We start from the raw sequence: 19,075 nt of genomic DNA, 5'->3' as shown, positions 1-19,075 counted from the left end.
AGTACAGCAGCACTTATAAAGGAATAATAGCAAAGGAGATGGCATTTAATGGGCGGGATGTAGTCCAACAAACCCCGTCTGACAAAGGGAGAGGCTAAGGAACAGGGAAGAAGAGTAACCTATCCATACAGCAAAAGCTGGCAACAGGTCCCCAGACCTCCTCATCCCTGTTCCAGTACCTGGCTCTTTCCCATGATGGGGTTTGACTGTGCAGTTAAAGGAGGTCAAGAGTCATAGTGAACAGGATGGAAGAGCCCTCAAGGCAGTGTCTACTTCATTCCCCTTCCCCAGAAGAGCACCAACCCATGCATATCACAGGAAAAAGTGTGTTTTTAATTGATGTCTGCCTCCCACCTACCCACATTTCTGCAGCTTCCTTTCTGTGAGGTCAATAATGAGAACAGGAAGAACAGTGATGTCATCATTCCACCATGCCCAGGGCCTCGCTCTGAATCACATGACTGGGATATTTCTGTGAACTAAATGGGACTGTGGTCAGAAATGTGTAGACTTGGGGGAAATGGGGAATTTCCTTCTTTGTTCTTAACCCTTTTCTGAACATAAGTAAAAAGGAATGGAAAACTGACCCTGAGCAAGTCCTTAAAGCTCTTTGCTCACAAAAATCACTTTGAGTCACACTTCTAACACCAACCTCTTGATATGCTCTCCATTAACTATATTGCACAGCATCTTACAAGATAAACTGGGGTCTCCATCTTTAAGACAAGCGCATGCTTAGGTATAACTTGGTCACGATGGATCCAACTGCTACGTAAGCAGTAACAATGAAAGCTCCATCATCAGTGCACTTTTCCTCTCATCTGAAACAGCTCAAGAGCCTTTTCATGGTGATTGGCACGTGTAGCACAGCAAGTAGAATTGAAGACACTGATTTCAGGAGGAAGGTATTTTAATGGTACAACAGGGACAAAGGAAGACAAGGTGAAGCCAATCTTTTATATAAACACAAACCTTAAATCATGCACAAAGCAATCTCTGGTCACTGATAGATGTGCAGCTCCCCAGTCTAACTCATGACGCTCCACAGAAAGTGCCATGAGTTAGACCCACTCTCCCAACCCAACAGAAAGTCGTTGCTGGGTCTGGAAAGTGGGGGAATTGAGTTCCACTTTGGAGCTGATCCAGCTGGGGAGCTGCATGTTTGTAGCTTCTTTCCCCTAGCCCCACTCCCACCCTCCCAGCTCCAGTGCTATTTGCATGATGGGATGAGGAGAGAAGGGAGGGAAGGGAGCTCAGGCTGGGGTTTGCCCAGCCTGTGCTGGAGGGAGGGCAGGTGGATTGGAGCTCCCTCTCCCATGGAGAGCTTTCATCTGAACCCTCATATAATGAGGGTTAATTTGTTACGTAATTGGGGACTTGTAAAGCACTGCAGCTGTGCACTTCTGTCAGGGCACAGCTGTAGAGCACTTTCAAGGGGCCGATCGCATGACAACTGTAACTTCTGCCTGTGCCCTCTGTGCATGTTCAGTAAAGGTCTTCCTACAGCTCATCTTGCCTGTTGCATTGCTTACTGCAACCAAAATAATGGGGTCTAAGGAGAAGGACCTCCCAACCCATTAATCCAAAGCATGCACTGCTCTCTGGACAAATATTGAGGACTTTCCTTTTGGTTCTTAACTTCTTTACACTTAGAGACTCAGACAACCAGCCAGCCACCTACTTTAACTTGTGCATCCTTGGAGTCATGCCTAGAGAGACCCAAGTGTTCCCAGACAGGAGTGGATCGGTGGGAGGGGAGGAAAAGCAGTGGTGCAGTTGCACACACCCCCCCTTTTTATTCCTGCTTCACCCAAACTTTGAAATGAACTCTTGGGAGGGGCAGCTACATTTCTCTTCAGAAGGTGCTTAGAGAGTCAGCTGATTTCATAACTTCTTGTCATCTCCCCACTTCTGTTAAGCTCTGTCCACTCCAACGATATTAATGACATTTTTCATTAAAAAGGGTGTTCCTCTATTTAAACTACTCTTTCTTCTTCAATTGCACTGTCCGTTAGCCATTCTTAGTAATAGCTTTCTTCTATTTCACGGTTCTGCAGACTGTTTTTAGCTCTAGCTTAACTTAGGTGTGGTAATAGTAACTCAGCTATAGACATGATTGACAATCAAGTATTGGAGGCACTATCAAGACCATCAAGAAAGCTAGATTTTGTTTCATGGACCTGAATAAAAGGCATACATTTAACTGCAATGACTACAGGACTAATGGAACAACATCTTTTGACTATTTTTGCTTAGTATGTTGTGGTTTTTTAAAGCTTTATGTATAATCTAGCAAATTTGTATACATTCCAATAGGTTTTTGATTTGATCTTAAACTGACCAGCATAGCGCTAGCCCCCGGCATATTAATAAAGCATCTAGTTGTTCTTTAACTGAAGAAAATATATATTATGTTATATGCAAAGCTGTCCGACACCATCTGCACCCCTAAATCCACCCATATTCCCAGATATCAATGGGACCGTGTCCATTTATACAAGCTGATGGTCTGGGATAGATATGTTAGGGTTAGACAGGGACTTATGTTGTAAGGTCCTAAATAGGAAGACCTTAAGAGGTCATCTAGTCCAACCCTCTGTTCAAGGCAGAATTGTCCCTGTCTAACCCACCCTGTCTAACAAAACTTGTTTCTGCAGCAGTTCTCAGTTGTTTCACTCTTGCACAAGAGAGAAAGTTCAGATGCTTACTGCTCTACCAAGCAGTATGAGAACCAAATCCCTATTTCCAGATCAGGATAAAAGGTCTTGAGTTGAGCAGCTCGTCATTGTAGCAGAGGGTGAGACAGCTATAGAGCAGTAATGGGGAGGTGAGTTAGCAAAAGATTTGCTCTGGCACAGGATAACTACTAGAGAACTGCTTCACAAGAAGGGAAGGTCTGTTCATGGGATGCCCTCCTTTCTATCTAGCCTGGGTCAGTATTATAGGATTTGTGAAAGTCCTCTCTGGCATCAAGGAATAAGCCTAAAGTAAACCAATTCCTGGGCAAGGAGCCAGAATAATGGCACATGTTCTCTTTCATGTACCACATAGGACACCATATAAAATGTGTGTGTTCACGAAGGAAGAAAGAGGGCCTCATTTACTGTTATATTACTCCCATTTTAGATCAGGGTAGCACTACTGAAAACAGTAATGCTACAGCAACATAAACCAAAATAAAATTAGAACAAGGGATTCTCGTATTTGGATTTCAGGACACGTAAATACGATGTTTTTTCAGCAATCCCCTGAAAGACTTGATTATAGTTGTATCCCATTCCAACATCCTTCCTTAGCATGCAAACAGCAGACCTGTTTCCTCCATTAATTTCAATGCAGCTACTTCTGATTTACAGCAGAGGATGAATAGGCCATTATATTTAGAGATGAAAGGAGACAGCTTTTATTTTGCAGCTTGTTGCTTTTCTGGTGAGGCAGAGCATGCCGCGTCTCAACTGAAGTCAAGCGGGGGGAAACTAGACTGGCATTCATTGAAAGTTGGGTCATTGTACGTAAATTTTGGTCATTATAAAAAGCTAGGGGGAAAAAAAAAGAGAGGAAGCTTCAGTAGCTAAGAGAGCAGGATTAGTTCCAGTCCTGGGTTTAATACCCCAGTTTGCCACCATTGTAGTCCTTGATCTTGGGTACATCAGCCTGCCTGTGCCTTGGTCTCTCATATGTACAACAGAAATAAGTAGCATTTCCCCATCTCTGAATGGTGTCATGAAGATAAAACATGCTAAAGATTGAGGCACTCAGATATTGAGGTGATAAGACAGAAGGCACAGAGTTTCGAACTGAGTCAAAAGTAGCATGAAACAAGCATTGGAGCATCAGGAAATAAAGCAAAACACTTGTAACTGAGATCTTCATGGGTTTAATTACAAACCAGTTTATAAACAGAAGGAAATTCTTTTTTTTTCTTCACGAAGAGCATAAGCCGAGGGTGTTATGCGATGACAATGAGGCCAAGGGCTTAGCAAGAAAGAGCAACTAGACATCAGCAGCCATCCTATCAGCATGGATAGGAGGAATGTTCAGCCAGAAACACTAATGCTAACATTAGTTTAGAAAGGGATATCCAGATTCATTCATCAGGGTATACGTCTGTACCTCTGCAGGATTCAGATGAACCCTAGATTATTCCTCATCCATCAATAACAGGATTTCTCACACCTTTCTCCGCAGCATCCTGCCAAGATAATAAATGGGAGGGACCATACTTCTCTGATAAAATACTTCCCCCTACCCATATCCCCCATATGCCTGTAACAGGGGTGTCATCTTTGTCTTGGATCTTTCACCCACATCAGATCTCAGTCTTGCCAGGTGTTTTTTTTTTTTGCGTAAGCATCTCTGCAGGACAGCTTTCCTTGTCCCTCAGCACTACAAACTCGTCGGGTCAAATCTCAGTTATGGCCATGTTCTTTTCTTCTGACCTCGGTAAAGGTATTCTTCCTCTGCTCACAGCCATCCACAATGTTATCATAGGATTATAGGAACTGGGGCCAGAAGGGACCTCACAAGGTCATCTAGTCCAGCCCCTAAAGGTCATTCTCCTAGCCTGTCACCAACAGTGGCGGCCCTTGCTTTGACTCTCTCCACTGTCCCCCCCTTCTCCATCACATCAAACATAAGCCACTTCTCTTCCTTTGTAAAGTCTTCGATGGCCTGCTTCCAACCTACCACCTAACTCTCATTCTCTACCAAGATGTCAGCTCCTCTTTCTGATCAGCCTCAGATGCCAGGGATCAGCTTCCATTGCCTACTAGCAAATATTCAGACAAGCTCTTTCATGCTCTCTTTTTGATGCCCTTCATTTCCCATTGCTGTACAAAGTTGCCTGAGCATCCCTTTCAAAATTCACCCTAAAGAACTCACTGATCCTGGGATGCCAGCTAAACACGTGTGCCCGTGATCACCAATGTACTGGGGTCACTGCTTAACGTGCCAACTTTTGCTCCGGCATGCATAGGTCTGAGGCTCTCTGCTGCCTTTTAGTAGTTCAATTGTTAGTTCGATTGTCAGCTCCTTTATAGTTAGACTGTCAGCTCGTTGGGGGCTGTTTGTTCATTAACATGTACAGTGGGATGCAGGTCCTCGTTGGCACGAGTGACAATGGCAGCCGTGGTGAAGAATCACAGGGCAGGTGAGATGAGCAACTTCCCTACTGCTCTTCCACCTATGCAAGCACTCTGGAAATGGGTTAGCCTGAGATAAGTAGGGAGGAGAAGGGTATAGCTTACTTCCCCCCTCCCCTCAACACTCGCCCCGCAAGACAAAGAGAAAACCAGACTTTCTGAATCCTTTTTTTGCTCTGCTCCTGAATCAATGTACAATGTCCCCACTACTTGGGAGAGGTTGCAAGGCATTAAGAAAAGAAATCAAGCCTTTGTCAATTAGCATAAATCAGACTAAAAAGAGACCTAAAACCAGCCTAAGCTTCTGGACGATCTCTAACATTTCCCTTACACTGTTTGACAGAGTCAAATAACAAAGTGGGCAGTCAGTTTACTAGTAGATTTCAGTCACCCAGAAAATGTGTCAACCACCATGAGAAACCACAGGAGTGTGGTTACGTATCAGTAAGTTTAGCTCAATTTGAAAAATTCAGACATGCATTTGGAAACAAGAAACAAGGGACACAGCAGGGGGATTTGTGTGAGGTGCATCACATCCTCAAACGTCACCCTGTCACAGAGGACCTTGGAAGGGAAGGAGCTTTATCTCCCTATGTGATTGAAGCAGTGGTTAGGCCACAAGCCTAATACTTGTAAGACTTGGGTTCAAGTTCTGATTCTGCCACAGGACTTCCTTTGTGAACCTGAGCGAGTCACGTAGCACTCCAGTTCCCAACCTGTGAAATGGGGATATCAAAGCGTCTATTCCAGGCAACACCTTACGAGAACAAGCTCGCTAAAAGGAAGATAGCAGTTTTCTGAGATGCTGATGCAGTTAAGGTTGCATGCCTATCTTCAGTAGAAAGCAGGGTAAATATGCACCTTTACAGACTAAATTAGGGGGGTGTGTGTGTGTCTGTGCATGTGTGTTCTATACACACACCTTATCTAGTTAGTCTCTAAAGGTGCATATTTATCCTGCCCTCTACTGAATTATACAATATTTAATGAGAGAGAAAGAGAGAGACAGAGAAGGCACACACATGTGTGTGTACACCCACACACACATGTGTGTACATAACCCCTTACATACACGTGTGGGTACATACACATACAATTATGAGCACAATGTTGTAACACATGTACACACATGTGTGATAGACATAGATATATCTATATATGTGGACAAAGAGATTGTCATATATATAGATATAGATATATCTATATATATATATATAGATATATCTATATATATATATATATAGATATATCTATATATATGACAATCGAACTAACAATTGAACTATTAAAAGGCAGCAGAGAGCTTCAGACCTATAGACCTGGTCTATAGATATATCTATATCTACAGATATGTCTATATCTACGTATATATGTAACACTAACATATATATATATATACACACACACACTTACATATATGTATATATAAAAAACACACACATACACACAAACACATGATATAATATACATTAAAGCATGTTTAATGAGTATGTGTATATGCATACACACATGCATTCATAATCATACACACAATATTAATATTTAATATATATAAAAGATTATATTTGAGTGGGTGTAATATATACACAAATATTATATTAATATCTATTAATAGATTAATAGATATTAATAGATATTTTGTTCTCTAAAATATATATTAATAGATATAGATATGGATATAGATATATATTACACACAAACATTATAAGTGTGAGAGCACAGTCTTTTGTGTACCTCTCTCCATCTTCAGCAGAATCACAGAAAAGTTGGGTTGGAAGGGACTTCAGGAGGTCATTTAGTCCAACTTCTTGTTCAAGGCAAGCAGATCCCCATCTAAACCATCCCATACCCATCCTGGTGTAACCTGTTCCAAAAAAACCACAGACAACCCTGTCAGCCAACTACAAGGCACATAGCCCAAGGACGCCCTCACCTGCCTAGGTAAGGCAGGGGGATGAAGCCATTGCCAGGCTCTTGCCACTGTGAAGTTGTTAAATACACTCAAGATCCAAGGACATGGACCACAGCCCTGCACTACAGAGAAAGGCAAAAACTCTCCCAGTCCATATCAAATCTGACCACAAGGTAAGAATTCCTGCCCAACCTCAAATGTAGTAGAGCAGCAAGAGCCTCTAACCAGGAATTGCTGGGTTTTTGTTCCAAAAGTAGTACTGACACACCCAAGCCAAAATCCCCAGCCTTGGCTACAGCCAACATCCAACACCCAATGCTTCTCAGGAAGACAACCCCCCACCCCTGACTTCCGTAGCAGCAAGAGATGGAGGGATGAGAAATTCCTTCCCAGCCCCACGAAGCAACCAACAAAGCCCAGGAGCATGGGGAAAAAACCCAAACATCCCCCACTCTGTCCTGCAACGTGGGGACAACACCACCAATCATACCCCACTTCTGTCCTCCATAAACTTATCCTAGGCCTTTGACTCGTGTTTTGTAACTAAGCAGTCTGTGGACCTCTGCTTTGTTCTCCTGTCCAACATCTACTTGCTCTCAGGGCAGGGGTCCTCTCGGTCTCCCCATGACTCATGAGTGGGGGCACTTCTGAGCTTCCAACTATTCCCCATCATAACACACTCCAGGCATAGCTACTCCTAGCTCAGCTCTGGCCAATGCTTGTCCAACCTTTTTTTGAAGACTTCCAGTGATGGAGACTCCACACCTTTCCTAGGCAGTCTATTCCACTGCCTTATTCTCAGGACAGGGAAGTTATTCTCGAGACCAAATTGAAACCAACTTTCCCACAATTTCAAGCCATTGCTATGCATGCTTCTTTCTTTGGGGATGGAGAAAAGGTGTTCCTCTTTTTGATGGCAGCCCTTCAGACATTTGAAGGTTGCTATGATGTCCCTTCTCAAACGTCCTGCTCTGCAATCTTTCCTCACATGCTTTGCCTTCCAAACCCTTTATTAAGAGCCTTCTTGAGTGTGCTCCTGTCCTTCAGTGTGTTCATGGTCATTCCCAGTTTTGTATTATCTTCAAATTTACTCAAAAGCTTTCTATTCCAGCATCCAAACCATTAACAAACATTGAACAGCATCAGGCCCAGGACCAATGCCTGTGGGACTCCACTTGAAACCTCCTGCCATTCCAATATGGATCCATTTATAAATTAACCTCTGCTTGCAACTATTGAGGCAGTTGTCTATCCATCTTATAGTAGCTTTGCCTAGCTCGTCTATCTCCAAGTTGTTTGTGAGAAGGTCAAAGGGGATTTTGTCAAAAGCCTTACCGAAATCCAGAGATGGCATCTCTACTGCAGTGGTTTCCAAACTTTTTAGATGCAAGACACCGCTCAGAAAATGCCAGCTAGCTGTCACTCATTTTTTCACTGTAGAAAAATACAGCAATTTCTTCTATTGCAAAGAACTCGGAAAGACCACACCAGTTCAGAGTTTTTTTAATGCTATGGATTCATCTTGTGAAATATGCTTGCACACCTAACAGTGCTAATACCGCATGGCATTGTGGCACCTCAGAAAGGATCTCAAGGCACCCCAGGATGCCACAGCACCCTGGTTGAGAATCACTGATCTACTGCATTCCCTCCATCCACCCAGCTACTTACTTTCCTGAAGAAGGTCAAAATGATTTGGTCCAATTTGTTCTTGCCAAATCCATGCTGGCTGCTTGAAACCAGCTTTTCTTCCTCCAGATGCTTACAAGCAGCTTCCCTATGATATACGCTCCAGTAACTTCCCAGGTGTTGAAGTCTGGCTAAATGGTCTATAATTCCCTAGGTCCTCCTTTTTTAGTTTTTGAAGAGGGGCACTATGCTGGCCCTTTTCCAGTCCTCAGGTACTTGCCCATCTCCCATAACTTGACAAATATTACTCCCAAGGACTCAAATTCCCTTTGCCCATTCCTCCAGTACCCTGGGATGAGGGCCATCAAGCCCTGCTAACTTGAAGTCATTCAAGCGGATCAAGAACAAATTCTCTCTTTCATTGGTCTCAACCTTCAGCTTGTCCCCTTCCCTATAAAAGTAATCCTCATTACCATCTGGTTGCAGCTTGGGGGCTTTTTTGCACAGATGGCTGGACTGGTTTGGCCAGGAACAGAAGTCCAGGTCAAAGCTGGAGCAAATGAATGTGGCAGTCACTAATTTTCAGAGGAAATTGCAGGTATTGGAACTTGGTCCTTGTTAGGGTTAGCAAGCCGGTCAATTGACCAGTCAAATATTGCCAATTGACTGCATATTTTTGACTACTCAAAGGTAATAGAAATTTTACAAAGAAACTAATTTTTTTGTAGTTTTCTTGACAGAAATGCAATTTTTGTGCTTTTCTTTAAACACCTTTCTTAGTGGAAAAGTTGTGTTTTTTCTGTGCATTATTTGGGCCTATTGGCAATTTTTTTTTTACAACTTTTAACCAATATTTGACCGGTCAGTTGGCTAAACTTTATTTGACTGGTCAAATACCCCAACCCTAGTCCTTAAAGCTGCTGACAGCTGGTGACAGAAGAGTTATACTCCTGGATATATAGTGCTTGTGTGTGTGCATGTGTATGCGTGTGTACTATAATTTTATTGTTTTCATGTCAAATCTGACCATAGAAAGGTTTTTTTCTCCTTTTCTTTCTTTTTTTTTAAATTTTGAAGCTGTGTCATTGTTATCTAGTCACATGTCAAAAGCAGAGGTGACCCAGACCACTGATAGACCCACCATCCTCCGTTAGGGTCTAGACCCACCATCCTCCTTTAGGGTAAGGTTTCGTCACTGTAACCTTAAACTACCTTTCTGGTTTCAGAAATGGAAAGTTCGCTGACCCACTTTGAACGGATATTTCAGTAAGTGGCTAAAGAGAGAATCCCTCTCTAAGGAAAACTGAATTACACGTGTAATATTTCAGATTTCAGCATATTCTTCAGGGAGCTTATGTAGGTCACATTTATCTCAGGAACAGCAGAGTAAAGCCTACCTGCATTTGCACCCTAATGACATAACAGAGAGCAGGATTTGGAGTCATGGGCAGGCATAGAGTGAATAGGACATGCTTCAGGTTATTTGCAAAACCCTGATTCAAAAGTCATCAACTCTGGAGCCTAGAAAGAAAATGCATCAGAAATGAGCCCATAAAAGAACTGGAGTGTCGTGCCATTGATTACTGTGGTGTCTAATCATAGAAAATGAGGGTTGGACAGGACCTCAGGAGACCATCTAGTCCAACCCCCTGCTCAAAGCAGGGCCATCCCCATCTAGATCATCCCAGCAAGGCTTTGTCTAGCCAGGTCTTCAAAACCTCCAGGTATGGAGAGTCCACCACTTCCCTAGGTAACCTGTTGCAGCACTTTACTACTCTCCTTGTGAACAAGTTCTCCCTTATATTCAACCTAAACTTTCCTCACTGCAACTTGAGACCATTGCTCCTTGCTGCAACTTGAGACCATTGCTTCTTGTGCTGCCATCTGCCACCACTGAGAGCAGATGTTTAGGTGCCTGCCTCAGCTGGCCAGAAGGAAATGCTGATGACACCAGTACATCTTAAGCCTGGTCTCTCTCCAGAACTGAGGTATCCTACTCAGGTCCTTCCCTGCTACCCAACCTGAATTCACAACCCTTAGCCTCTTGCAATTAGGTGCCAACCCCATAAAAATGCATCCAGATGAAGTGGGGCAGTCTCCCCATTCCTCCAGTAGCTCAGTGGTCAAAGCACTCCCCAAGAATGTAGGAGACCTAGATTTAATTTGAGGGGAATCAGACCTTCATGTCCCTTGCATGGGACTATATAAAAGTGGGAACTTCCCATGCCGGCTCCCTGTGCCAGTTCCTCAGGGTTGTGAGGTTTGGTATAGCTGGTGGTAGGGGTGGGATAAGTGGTCACAGGCCATGAAGCATGGAGCCAACTACTGAAGAAGTGTATTCATTCTGTTGCTCTGTGGGTATTTGATCTGGGAGGACGAGTACCTCCAGGGAGGGAAACCCATCCACCCCACCAAGCAACCTGAAGTAATATTGAATCCAGCACCCTTTAGCAGGGAACAGCAGGAATGGGACGACTAGAGTAAATATTTGGAAATGGCGACACTGTGGCTGCATGACAGTGAGTCGTCCTACTACAGCAAATGCTTTGCTGCACAGTTACTAACAAGTACTTACCTTTTTGCCTGGACCCCAAGCACCTGGCTAGTAAAATACAGTACTCTTCCTTCTGGGAGGGTTTTCTGGGAAGATGGTGTAGGGCTAAAATGCGAGTCCATGAGAGAAGGTGGAAGGCTCAGGTTAGGAGGCTTCATTACACAGATGTCTTTGCATCCTCATGCTCTGGATCCAGCAAGACTTGCAGCGATCCTACCTCTGCACCACCTTATCTTCCTGATTTCCAGACTGCAAGAGTGAAGCCCCCTCCCCACCTTCTTGCATCTGCAAGCTGTGGCAGAAATGGCATCTTGCTTCAATCTCAGTGCAATGGATCTACCTCTCCAGAGGTCTTCTGGCTCCAGCAGGCTGCACGGCGCCTTGAAACTGGAGTCTGAGGGAGCAGGTGTGGTCTGTCCCCAAAAGAAAAAAAAACACACAATTGCCGCACCCTATTCCTGTTCTCATTCCCTCCTTCCCCGCCCTGATTCAAAGGAAGAGTAGGTCTGAAGCAAGATCTTATACCCCAAGATATGCAAATGAAGGCAGAGACCCCAGAGTAGACATTTCTTTAATGAATCAAAATCATGGCTGGCATGGTACTTCCATTCCTGTCCACCAGGTTTTGCCTCTATAGCAGACATGAGTACAGGTGCAGTTTCCATAGGCAGGTCATCCAGAGAGGATACTCTAACCAGATCATGTTGCTCCTGGATTTCCCAAGGAGTTTAGGGATTTCGGCATGCCCTAAAGAATGGATGAAGAGGCTGCCTCCAAGCATGGCATGCAAAAGCATGGGGGAAAAAGGATCTGCCATGACTTTCACTGGCTGATGCATCTATGTTGATCTGGATGTAGGTCAAACAGTGGAGAGACTCCCAAACGAGACAGCTTGATACAGGATCAGGCTCCAAATTGTCAAGTCAGGGCCTGATGTTTTGGGGCGAGGCTTCACAATGGATCAATACCGAGCACTGTCTATAATCAGACTAGCTGGGAAACCCAGGTGCCACCATTAAGTGTTCTCCAGCAGGGCTCCCTGCTATAAAAATCCTTCCTCCCAGAAGCCAAAAGAAAATTCAGCCTTCCACCAGGACAGTTCAACCTCAGACAACGCTGACTGACCACCAAATGATAAAAGTCAGGGACAAACTACTAGGAAGATGAAGCAGAGACTCGCCTGAAAGCAGGTTTGCATTAAATGGGGTACGTGTCATGCGCCCACTACAGTGACAAGGTACATTACAAGCCGGTAGAGGGACACTGGAGGGAGACAGGCTGCAAAGAAAGAAAACTGACTTACCAGCTTTGTAGTCGGGCAATCTTATCTATCCAGGCAGCCACTATATTGTCATTTGTGTGTAGAGATACGATCCTCGGGGCTGTGACGTTGGGCACTTTCAGCTTCTTACACCTTCAGCGTGCATGGAAGATGCTCAGTGCCCCACCCGGTCTGATACCCTGGCAGCTTCAAGCCCTCCCAGGATGGTCAGCATGTCCTGTTCTGGCTGGATAGGGCCCCTCAAGCTTTCCCCTTCTTCCCCTGCTAGTAGGCTCAGTAGATCTGCAGTGGCCTATTTCTTACCTGATTTGCCCCTCCAGCCCCATTACCTACCCTGGAAGGGGTAAGACCAGTGGCCTGAATAATGATTGCATCGGCTCTTAGCACCATTTTGCAAGGACTCTTCTCTCACATGTGAATAGGCAGCCTTTTTTGGAAAATGTCTGGGTTGAGGAGCTGTGAAAAAAGGACTGTTTGCCGGAGAAAGTAGAAGGGACGTTCTCAGTCCAAGGGACCCAGCCATGCAATCTGTCTCCAGAAACGTCTTTCACCTGAGTACTTTGAAGAAACACTACAAAAATTTCCTGTTTGGAAAAAATGAGCTTGAAAGATGGGAACAGCTCTTTGGTCCTGTGCCTATATAATGCAATAAGGTCCTGGTCCATAACTGGGTCACCTGGGAGACACAGCCACCGCTCTTCCCTAAAGCTCTGCCAAAGGGACTTCACTATTTCTATTGATTTCACACCAAAAGCAGACACCACAGTGAAAGGTGACAGCATAACAGAGAGAGATTATTCCAAATGAATGCAATGGCAAAAGCATGCTGTGAACGTGTCTGTCCTCCCCGTCACACCGTACAAGGACTAGTGGGCATCAGTGAACAGAAGGGTGGCAGAAGCAGACTGGGAGAGGGAAGTGCTTTTCCACGCTGTGGCTTGTTAACCCGTGGAACTCATTGCCTCAAGATACCAAGACAATGCATTCAGCAGGGCTGAGAGAGAGTGGATATTTCTACGGGGGAAAAGACTGACAAAAGAAATCAAGAGGGGTGGGAGGAATCGAAACACACCTATGTCAGAGAGAATAACAAAAGCTGATGTCTGGGGACTTGGACAAAAACACTTGCAGTAAAGAAGATTTAAGTTAGATCTCAGGAAAATCTTTGCTGTTAAAAAAGTGAGGCAGTAGAAGGGGCTGCAAATGGAAATTGTAGAATCTTCTTTACTGAAGGTTTTTAGGAGACAGGATGAGTCTTGGAGAGGTATGATTAGGGATAGCATCTCTACATTTGTGCAGGGGGTTGGACCCGATGATCCTTGAGGTCCCTTCCAACCCTAGATTTCTGTTTCCTTAAAGGAAAGTTGTATCATAACTTCTTCAGAAGTATCTGCTGCTGGCTGTGGCAGACAAGGTGTTGGCTACGTCAGCGGTTCCCAATCTCTGGTACCAGTGGTGCGCAGACAACCGATCAGTGGTACGCATTCACAGATGCATTATAATTACTTTATATGACAAAAGTTGGCTGGTGACACGTAAGGTTGAACTGAAAAAAAAGGCTGGTGGTACTTAAGGTTGTATCATTTAAAACTGGTGGTGGGCAATCTGTCAGAATTTGGGAACCGCTGGACTACTTGATTATCCTATTGTAACATAGTCATTCCTATGACCCTATAGCTTCTATAATGCAAGAAGCGTCTCAGGGACGTGCCTCAGTTTAGATCTCAGGGACGTTCCTCAGTTTTATAATCATCGTTGAGTGAATTCATTCAGCTCCTAATCTTATTTCAGATCAGCACAGCACAGCACATCTGATTTTGAGAACACTCATTTTTTCCTTTGTCAAGGATTATGATACAAGCAGTTAACAAGGTTTGATAATGACCCCAATAATTTTGCTTCCTGTCTCTCTCTCATGTGACCTCTCTTGCAGGGAATTTTTCTTAAAATTAAACCTAGATGTTAAATCACAGATAAGGTTGGAAAGGACCACCTCCTCCAATGGAAACTATGACAATAGCACAGTCCTTATAAAAAGCCCTGATGTGAATGAACAGAGACAGGCAAAACACAAGAGCTTGCAATATGAAGGCATTCATAAGGAGCCCTGCACTGGTGAGTACTGGGTTTGCTTGTTAAATCTGACTGCAAAACCTTTACTTTGTGGTTGCTATTTCAGATCACCTGACCTTAAGCCTGGCTGTAAAAATCAGTATAATCTGATTTGGGGCCAGCAATACTAAAAACATATGCCTATAACATTGGGCAGAGTCATGCTTATTCTGGTGACCTACACTGTGCATTTTTTTGTATTGCAATGCTAAATTTACTAAGAATGTAATTGTTTTAAGATGATTACAATGCTCTAGGGTTATATTTTAGTTGCTGATATACATTTTCAGTAATAACAAAGTTTTCGGTTTGGGTATTTCCTTGGGCTTAACTGTTAAAAAGATCACACCTTAATATTAAACAAGGAAGCCAGAGAAAGAGAGCGCACGCAGATACATGATCTCACTAATTAGTTACCGATATAAAATATTAACTTCTGTTTTCATTCTAAGGTTCAGAAGCAGATTCAATAGCGTGCTATGAGTGGCCTGGATCATTTGTCTATATTATTTTGTTCTATGTATCCTAAAGTAGGAAAGGCAGGAAGTGTGCTTCTACTGAAGTTGGATTTCTTTTATGCTAAATTGTTTGCTAAATGCAATGCAATGCAATGCAACATGATATGATATGATATGATATGATATGATATGATATGATATGACCTGGAATTTCTTTATACTACCAAATTATACTCTAATAACATAGACTTTTGACTCTGCTTGGTTTAGGTCTTAGGGGAAATGATGTTTGATGTTTCTCCCATCAGCCTTTGACAAGCTGGCCACACACAAAAATCAGAGAAGCGTGCCAACACGTCACATTTATTTTAGAGCATGGGTATCCAACTCTAATATAATTATCAGGCCCAATCCAAACCATGGGGCTTCTTGTTTGCTGGATGACTTGTCTCCAGATCCAGCCAAAGCCACTGTGTCAGCACAGCCAGCATGCAGGAATGAAGTCCCCTGCCATTTGCTGACCCACTGTCACCACAGCAAATTCGGAGGCAGGTGTAGGCCAGATGACCCACTTCTATTGGTCAGACCCAGTCTGCCAGCTGTACCTCTGACACCCCTGCTCCAGAGGATTCTCAATTTACTCCAAAGAAAAAGTAGGCAGAGATGCAACATAGCATTTATTCCATCAGAAACACTGTTTCTAAGAAAACCAAAAGCAAATTTACACTGAAGGAAGTTGCACCAGTGGGTGTGTTGTGTGCCCACTACTATCATAAGTTTCATTCCAGAACAGTGATTTGCCCGAGGCAAACCAGCTCCCCTAGTACCTCTTGACCAGGTGGTGTAATAGCGCCGACTTCAGCTGCCACCTTGTGAAAGTTGGTCCTGTGTCTGCCCCTTATGATTGAGTAAAATGTGGATAAATCACTGTGTGGCAATCATGCTGTGCATCTGCACTCTTAGGAGAGACATCCTCTGTGTGGGTATATGGGCAAAAATCCAGCGAACTGAACAAAACCGTATTCATTTATACCAGCACAGGTTTGGCCTGCAAAAAGAACCCAGAATACCTCATTCCCAGTCCTTAACACTTGGCAAAGGTGTGTATCTTCCTATGGATTTACCTTTACATTTCCATAGAGGCTAGAGAAGTGGGGCTGGAAGGGACCTCCAGAGGTCCTATCTAGTCCAACTCCCTGCCTGAGGCAGGATCAGCCCTATCCAAACCATCCTATACAACCATGTTCAAAACTCTACATAAGACTGCCCTCTGGGGAGGCTTAAAAACACCCTGACACATATAGCAGAAAAAGGAGGTATGGAGTGAGCAACCAGCAAAGCCCAGGAGTATGGGAAATACCCATGGTAGAACATAGGTATAGCTATGCCTAAATCATCCCCAACCAGTGGCTGTCCAACCTCTTCTTGAACACCTCCAGTGATGGAAATCCCACCACTTCCCTAGGAATCTAGTCCACTGACTCACTGTTCTCACAGTGAACAAGTTTATTTTTTCCATGGATCCAATCTAAACTTACTTTGCTGCAACTTCAAGTCATTGGTCCTCATCTTCCTCTCTGCAACAAGAGAGAAAAGATGCTTTCCCTCTTATTTATGGCAGCCCTTCAAGTATTTGAAGACTGCTATCATGTCCCCTCCTTCCAAGCCCTTGCCCATCTTTGGTGCTGCCTCTGGACCCAATTCAATATGTATAAACGTACCCATGCAAGCATATGAGCAATACCATGGTTTCTGTTCAGTCACAGGAGGTTACTCTTCAGTCTTCAGCCTAGCCAAGAGGAACCACTGAGGCAGTCCCAGTGTAGATCCACTAGATCATTTCCAGGTTCCAAGCATGGGCAGGTAGGACTTGTTTAGAAGAGGCCCAGTCAAGACCTGTTGAAGCGATGGTATAGACATACCTTCAGTTTTCTCTCTTTATTTTTTTGTATCAGTCTCTGAACCTAAAAACTACCGATATAGTTGAGTGTGGATGAATGGGATTGTGCAACTTGCTGCTGGACGTGTGTAGTCTGGTTCTGAACTAACCAATAGTGTTGTTTCTCTTATTCAGTTCAGTTCATTACTCCTAGTGTTAATCCTGATGCTCTCAACCAGGAATTCAGCCCGTGGCAGGGCAGTAGGGCCTCAACTCAACAAAGTGAGAGGCTCAGAGCAGAAAACGAGGAATGACTGCCCAACCGAAACAGACTCCCTGTTCCCTACAAGTGTGGAAGTCAGCATCAACATCAGTAACATGAACGATACCACTAAAATGGCTCAGGATGTCAATCTCCGGTCTTTGTCTCCATGGAATTACAGGTACAATCTACATCCTTTTCATTTGGAAACGCACTCTCTTCTCCAAAGATTTGGCTAGGAATCTGCAGATGGACCCATTGTCCAACATTTCTCATTAAAGCCCATGTAAGGATGTTCCACTACAGACAATAATAAAATAGCCACTTATTAATTATTATCATTAATTAGTAGTGTGGGCACACCTAGGAACCCTATGAACCACAAACCATGCCTCCCAAGGAGTCTATTAGTATGTCTTAAGATCACAGTCCAATATCATTTAAGTCACTGGGAGTTTAATGGAGTTAGGATCTGACCCTAAGAGTAGTTCATGTTGTGGGAATGTGGGGATGTTTGACCAAATGGCTTTGCTTTGATTCAGGCAACCCCTGATCAAGCCAAACTTCCACTGAAACTAGCCTTGTGAAGTCCACATTACAGGAGCTCAGAAGCTGAGCCAATACCAAACTGAATCTACGAACCATGGCAAGAAGTGCATTTCAGGGAGGGAATTGCAAATCATGTCTGAGTTATAGACAGAGCAAGAACTGGCTGAGCTTCAGGCTCCTTGGGTGCAAGGCCTTGGTAATTCAGGACATCATCCTTTGAACGGTGCCAGGGCTGTGCTTCAAACACCTTGTAATCCCTGTGCTTTGATTCACAGCATCACCAAGGATCCCAACAGGTTCCCCCAGGTGATCGTCGAGGCCAAATGCCGCCACTACAGCTGTGTGGACTCCACGGGCCGGGAGGACTACAGCGTGAACTCTGTCCCCATTCGGCAGGAGATCCTGGTCCTCCGACGGAAGCTGAGGGACTGTCAGCATGTCTACCGCCTGGAGAAACAGCTCATCACTGTGGGCTGCACCTGCGTGACGCCCCTCATCCAACACCAATCCTGAGAGAAGCCAGTAGGGCAGGAAGGATTTGTCATCTGAGTGGTCACCATGGGTTCATAAAGCCTAGTCAAACTCCCATTGGAAAGAGTTGGACGCTCCAACTCAGCCAGGCCTTTATGATTAGCCAGAGTCAAAGAGAGCAAGTACAAAGAAAGGGCATTAGCATCACTTAAATCCCCACCGCGATATTGAAATTCTGACTTGAGAAATTCCCATAGCCTCAAGTTCATTGAAAAAGAAGGGAACATTTCCACACTTTTTTCCCAGCAGCTTTTCCTACATGTTTGTTAATTGTGAAATATTTCCCTAGCTCTTGCCTTAGGAAGAACCTTACAAAAATCAGCCTACATCTACAGCTAAGACCCAGAAATTTTTAGGTGCTTAAAAAACAAACAAAGGAAATGTTCCTATCTGTAATTGGATGAGACTAAATAGGTGCATTTCTTTCTTATGCTGCAAACAGAGGCAGAACATGTAAGAAACCACTGGGCACGGATGTAACTACCTGTATAAAACCCCAGGAAAATAGTAGGGAGACATGTTATATTTTTGCATCTCTGCTTACATCATCTAATTTACATCATTCTGTTTATGTCACAGTAATTGCTGGGAGGCAGAATCATGTAACTGGGTGGTTGGGTTTTTTTTAAATTTATGCATGTGAAATAAAGATCTGGTGAATTAAGTCAGCTGTGTTGGACTTTTTTTAAAGTTTTTCTCCTGATCTTAGGAAAAAAATCAGACAGGTTAAATATCATACCAATTAAATAGCATGGATGATGTAGGC

The 19,075-nt window shown here is 43.8% G+C and overlaps 1 protein-coding gene across 1 annotated transcript; it reads left to right on the top strand.

Moving 5' to 3' along the window:
* Nucleotides 1-14,569: 14,569 nt before the first annotated feature.
* On the top strand, nt 14,570-18,381 carry LOC109300117 (interleukin-17F-like). Its single transcript, XM_019520700.1, has 3 exons — nt 14,570-14,633; nt 17,163-17,410; nt 18,054-18,381. Exons 1-3 carry the CDS (start codon nt 14,604-14,606, stop codon nt 18,289-18,291), a joined length of 516 nt encoding a protein of 171 aa, XP_019376245.1. The 5' UTR covers nt 14,570-14,603; the 3' UTR covers nt 18,292-18,381.
* Nucleotides 18,382-19,075: the final 694 nt, after the last annotated feature.

Source organism: Gavialis gangeticus, unplaced genomic scaffold (genome assembly GCF_001723915.1).
Source record: "Gavialis gangeticus isolate Ggan-Ray unplaced genomic scaffold, GavGan_comp1, whole genome shotgun sequence".
NCBI lineage: Eukaryota > Metazoa > Chordata > Crocodylia > Gavialidae > Gavialis > Gavialis gangeticus.
Note: the sequence above shows the minus strand (reverse complement) of the source record. Positions and strands in the feature narration are given on the sequence as shown.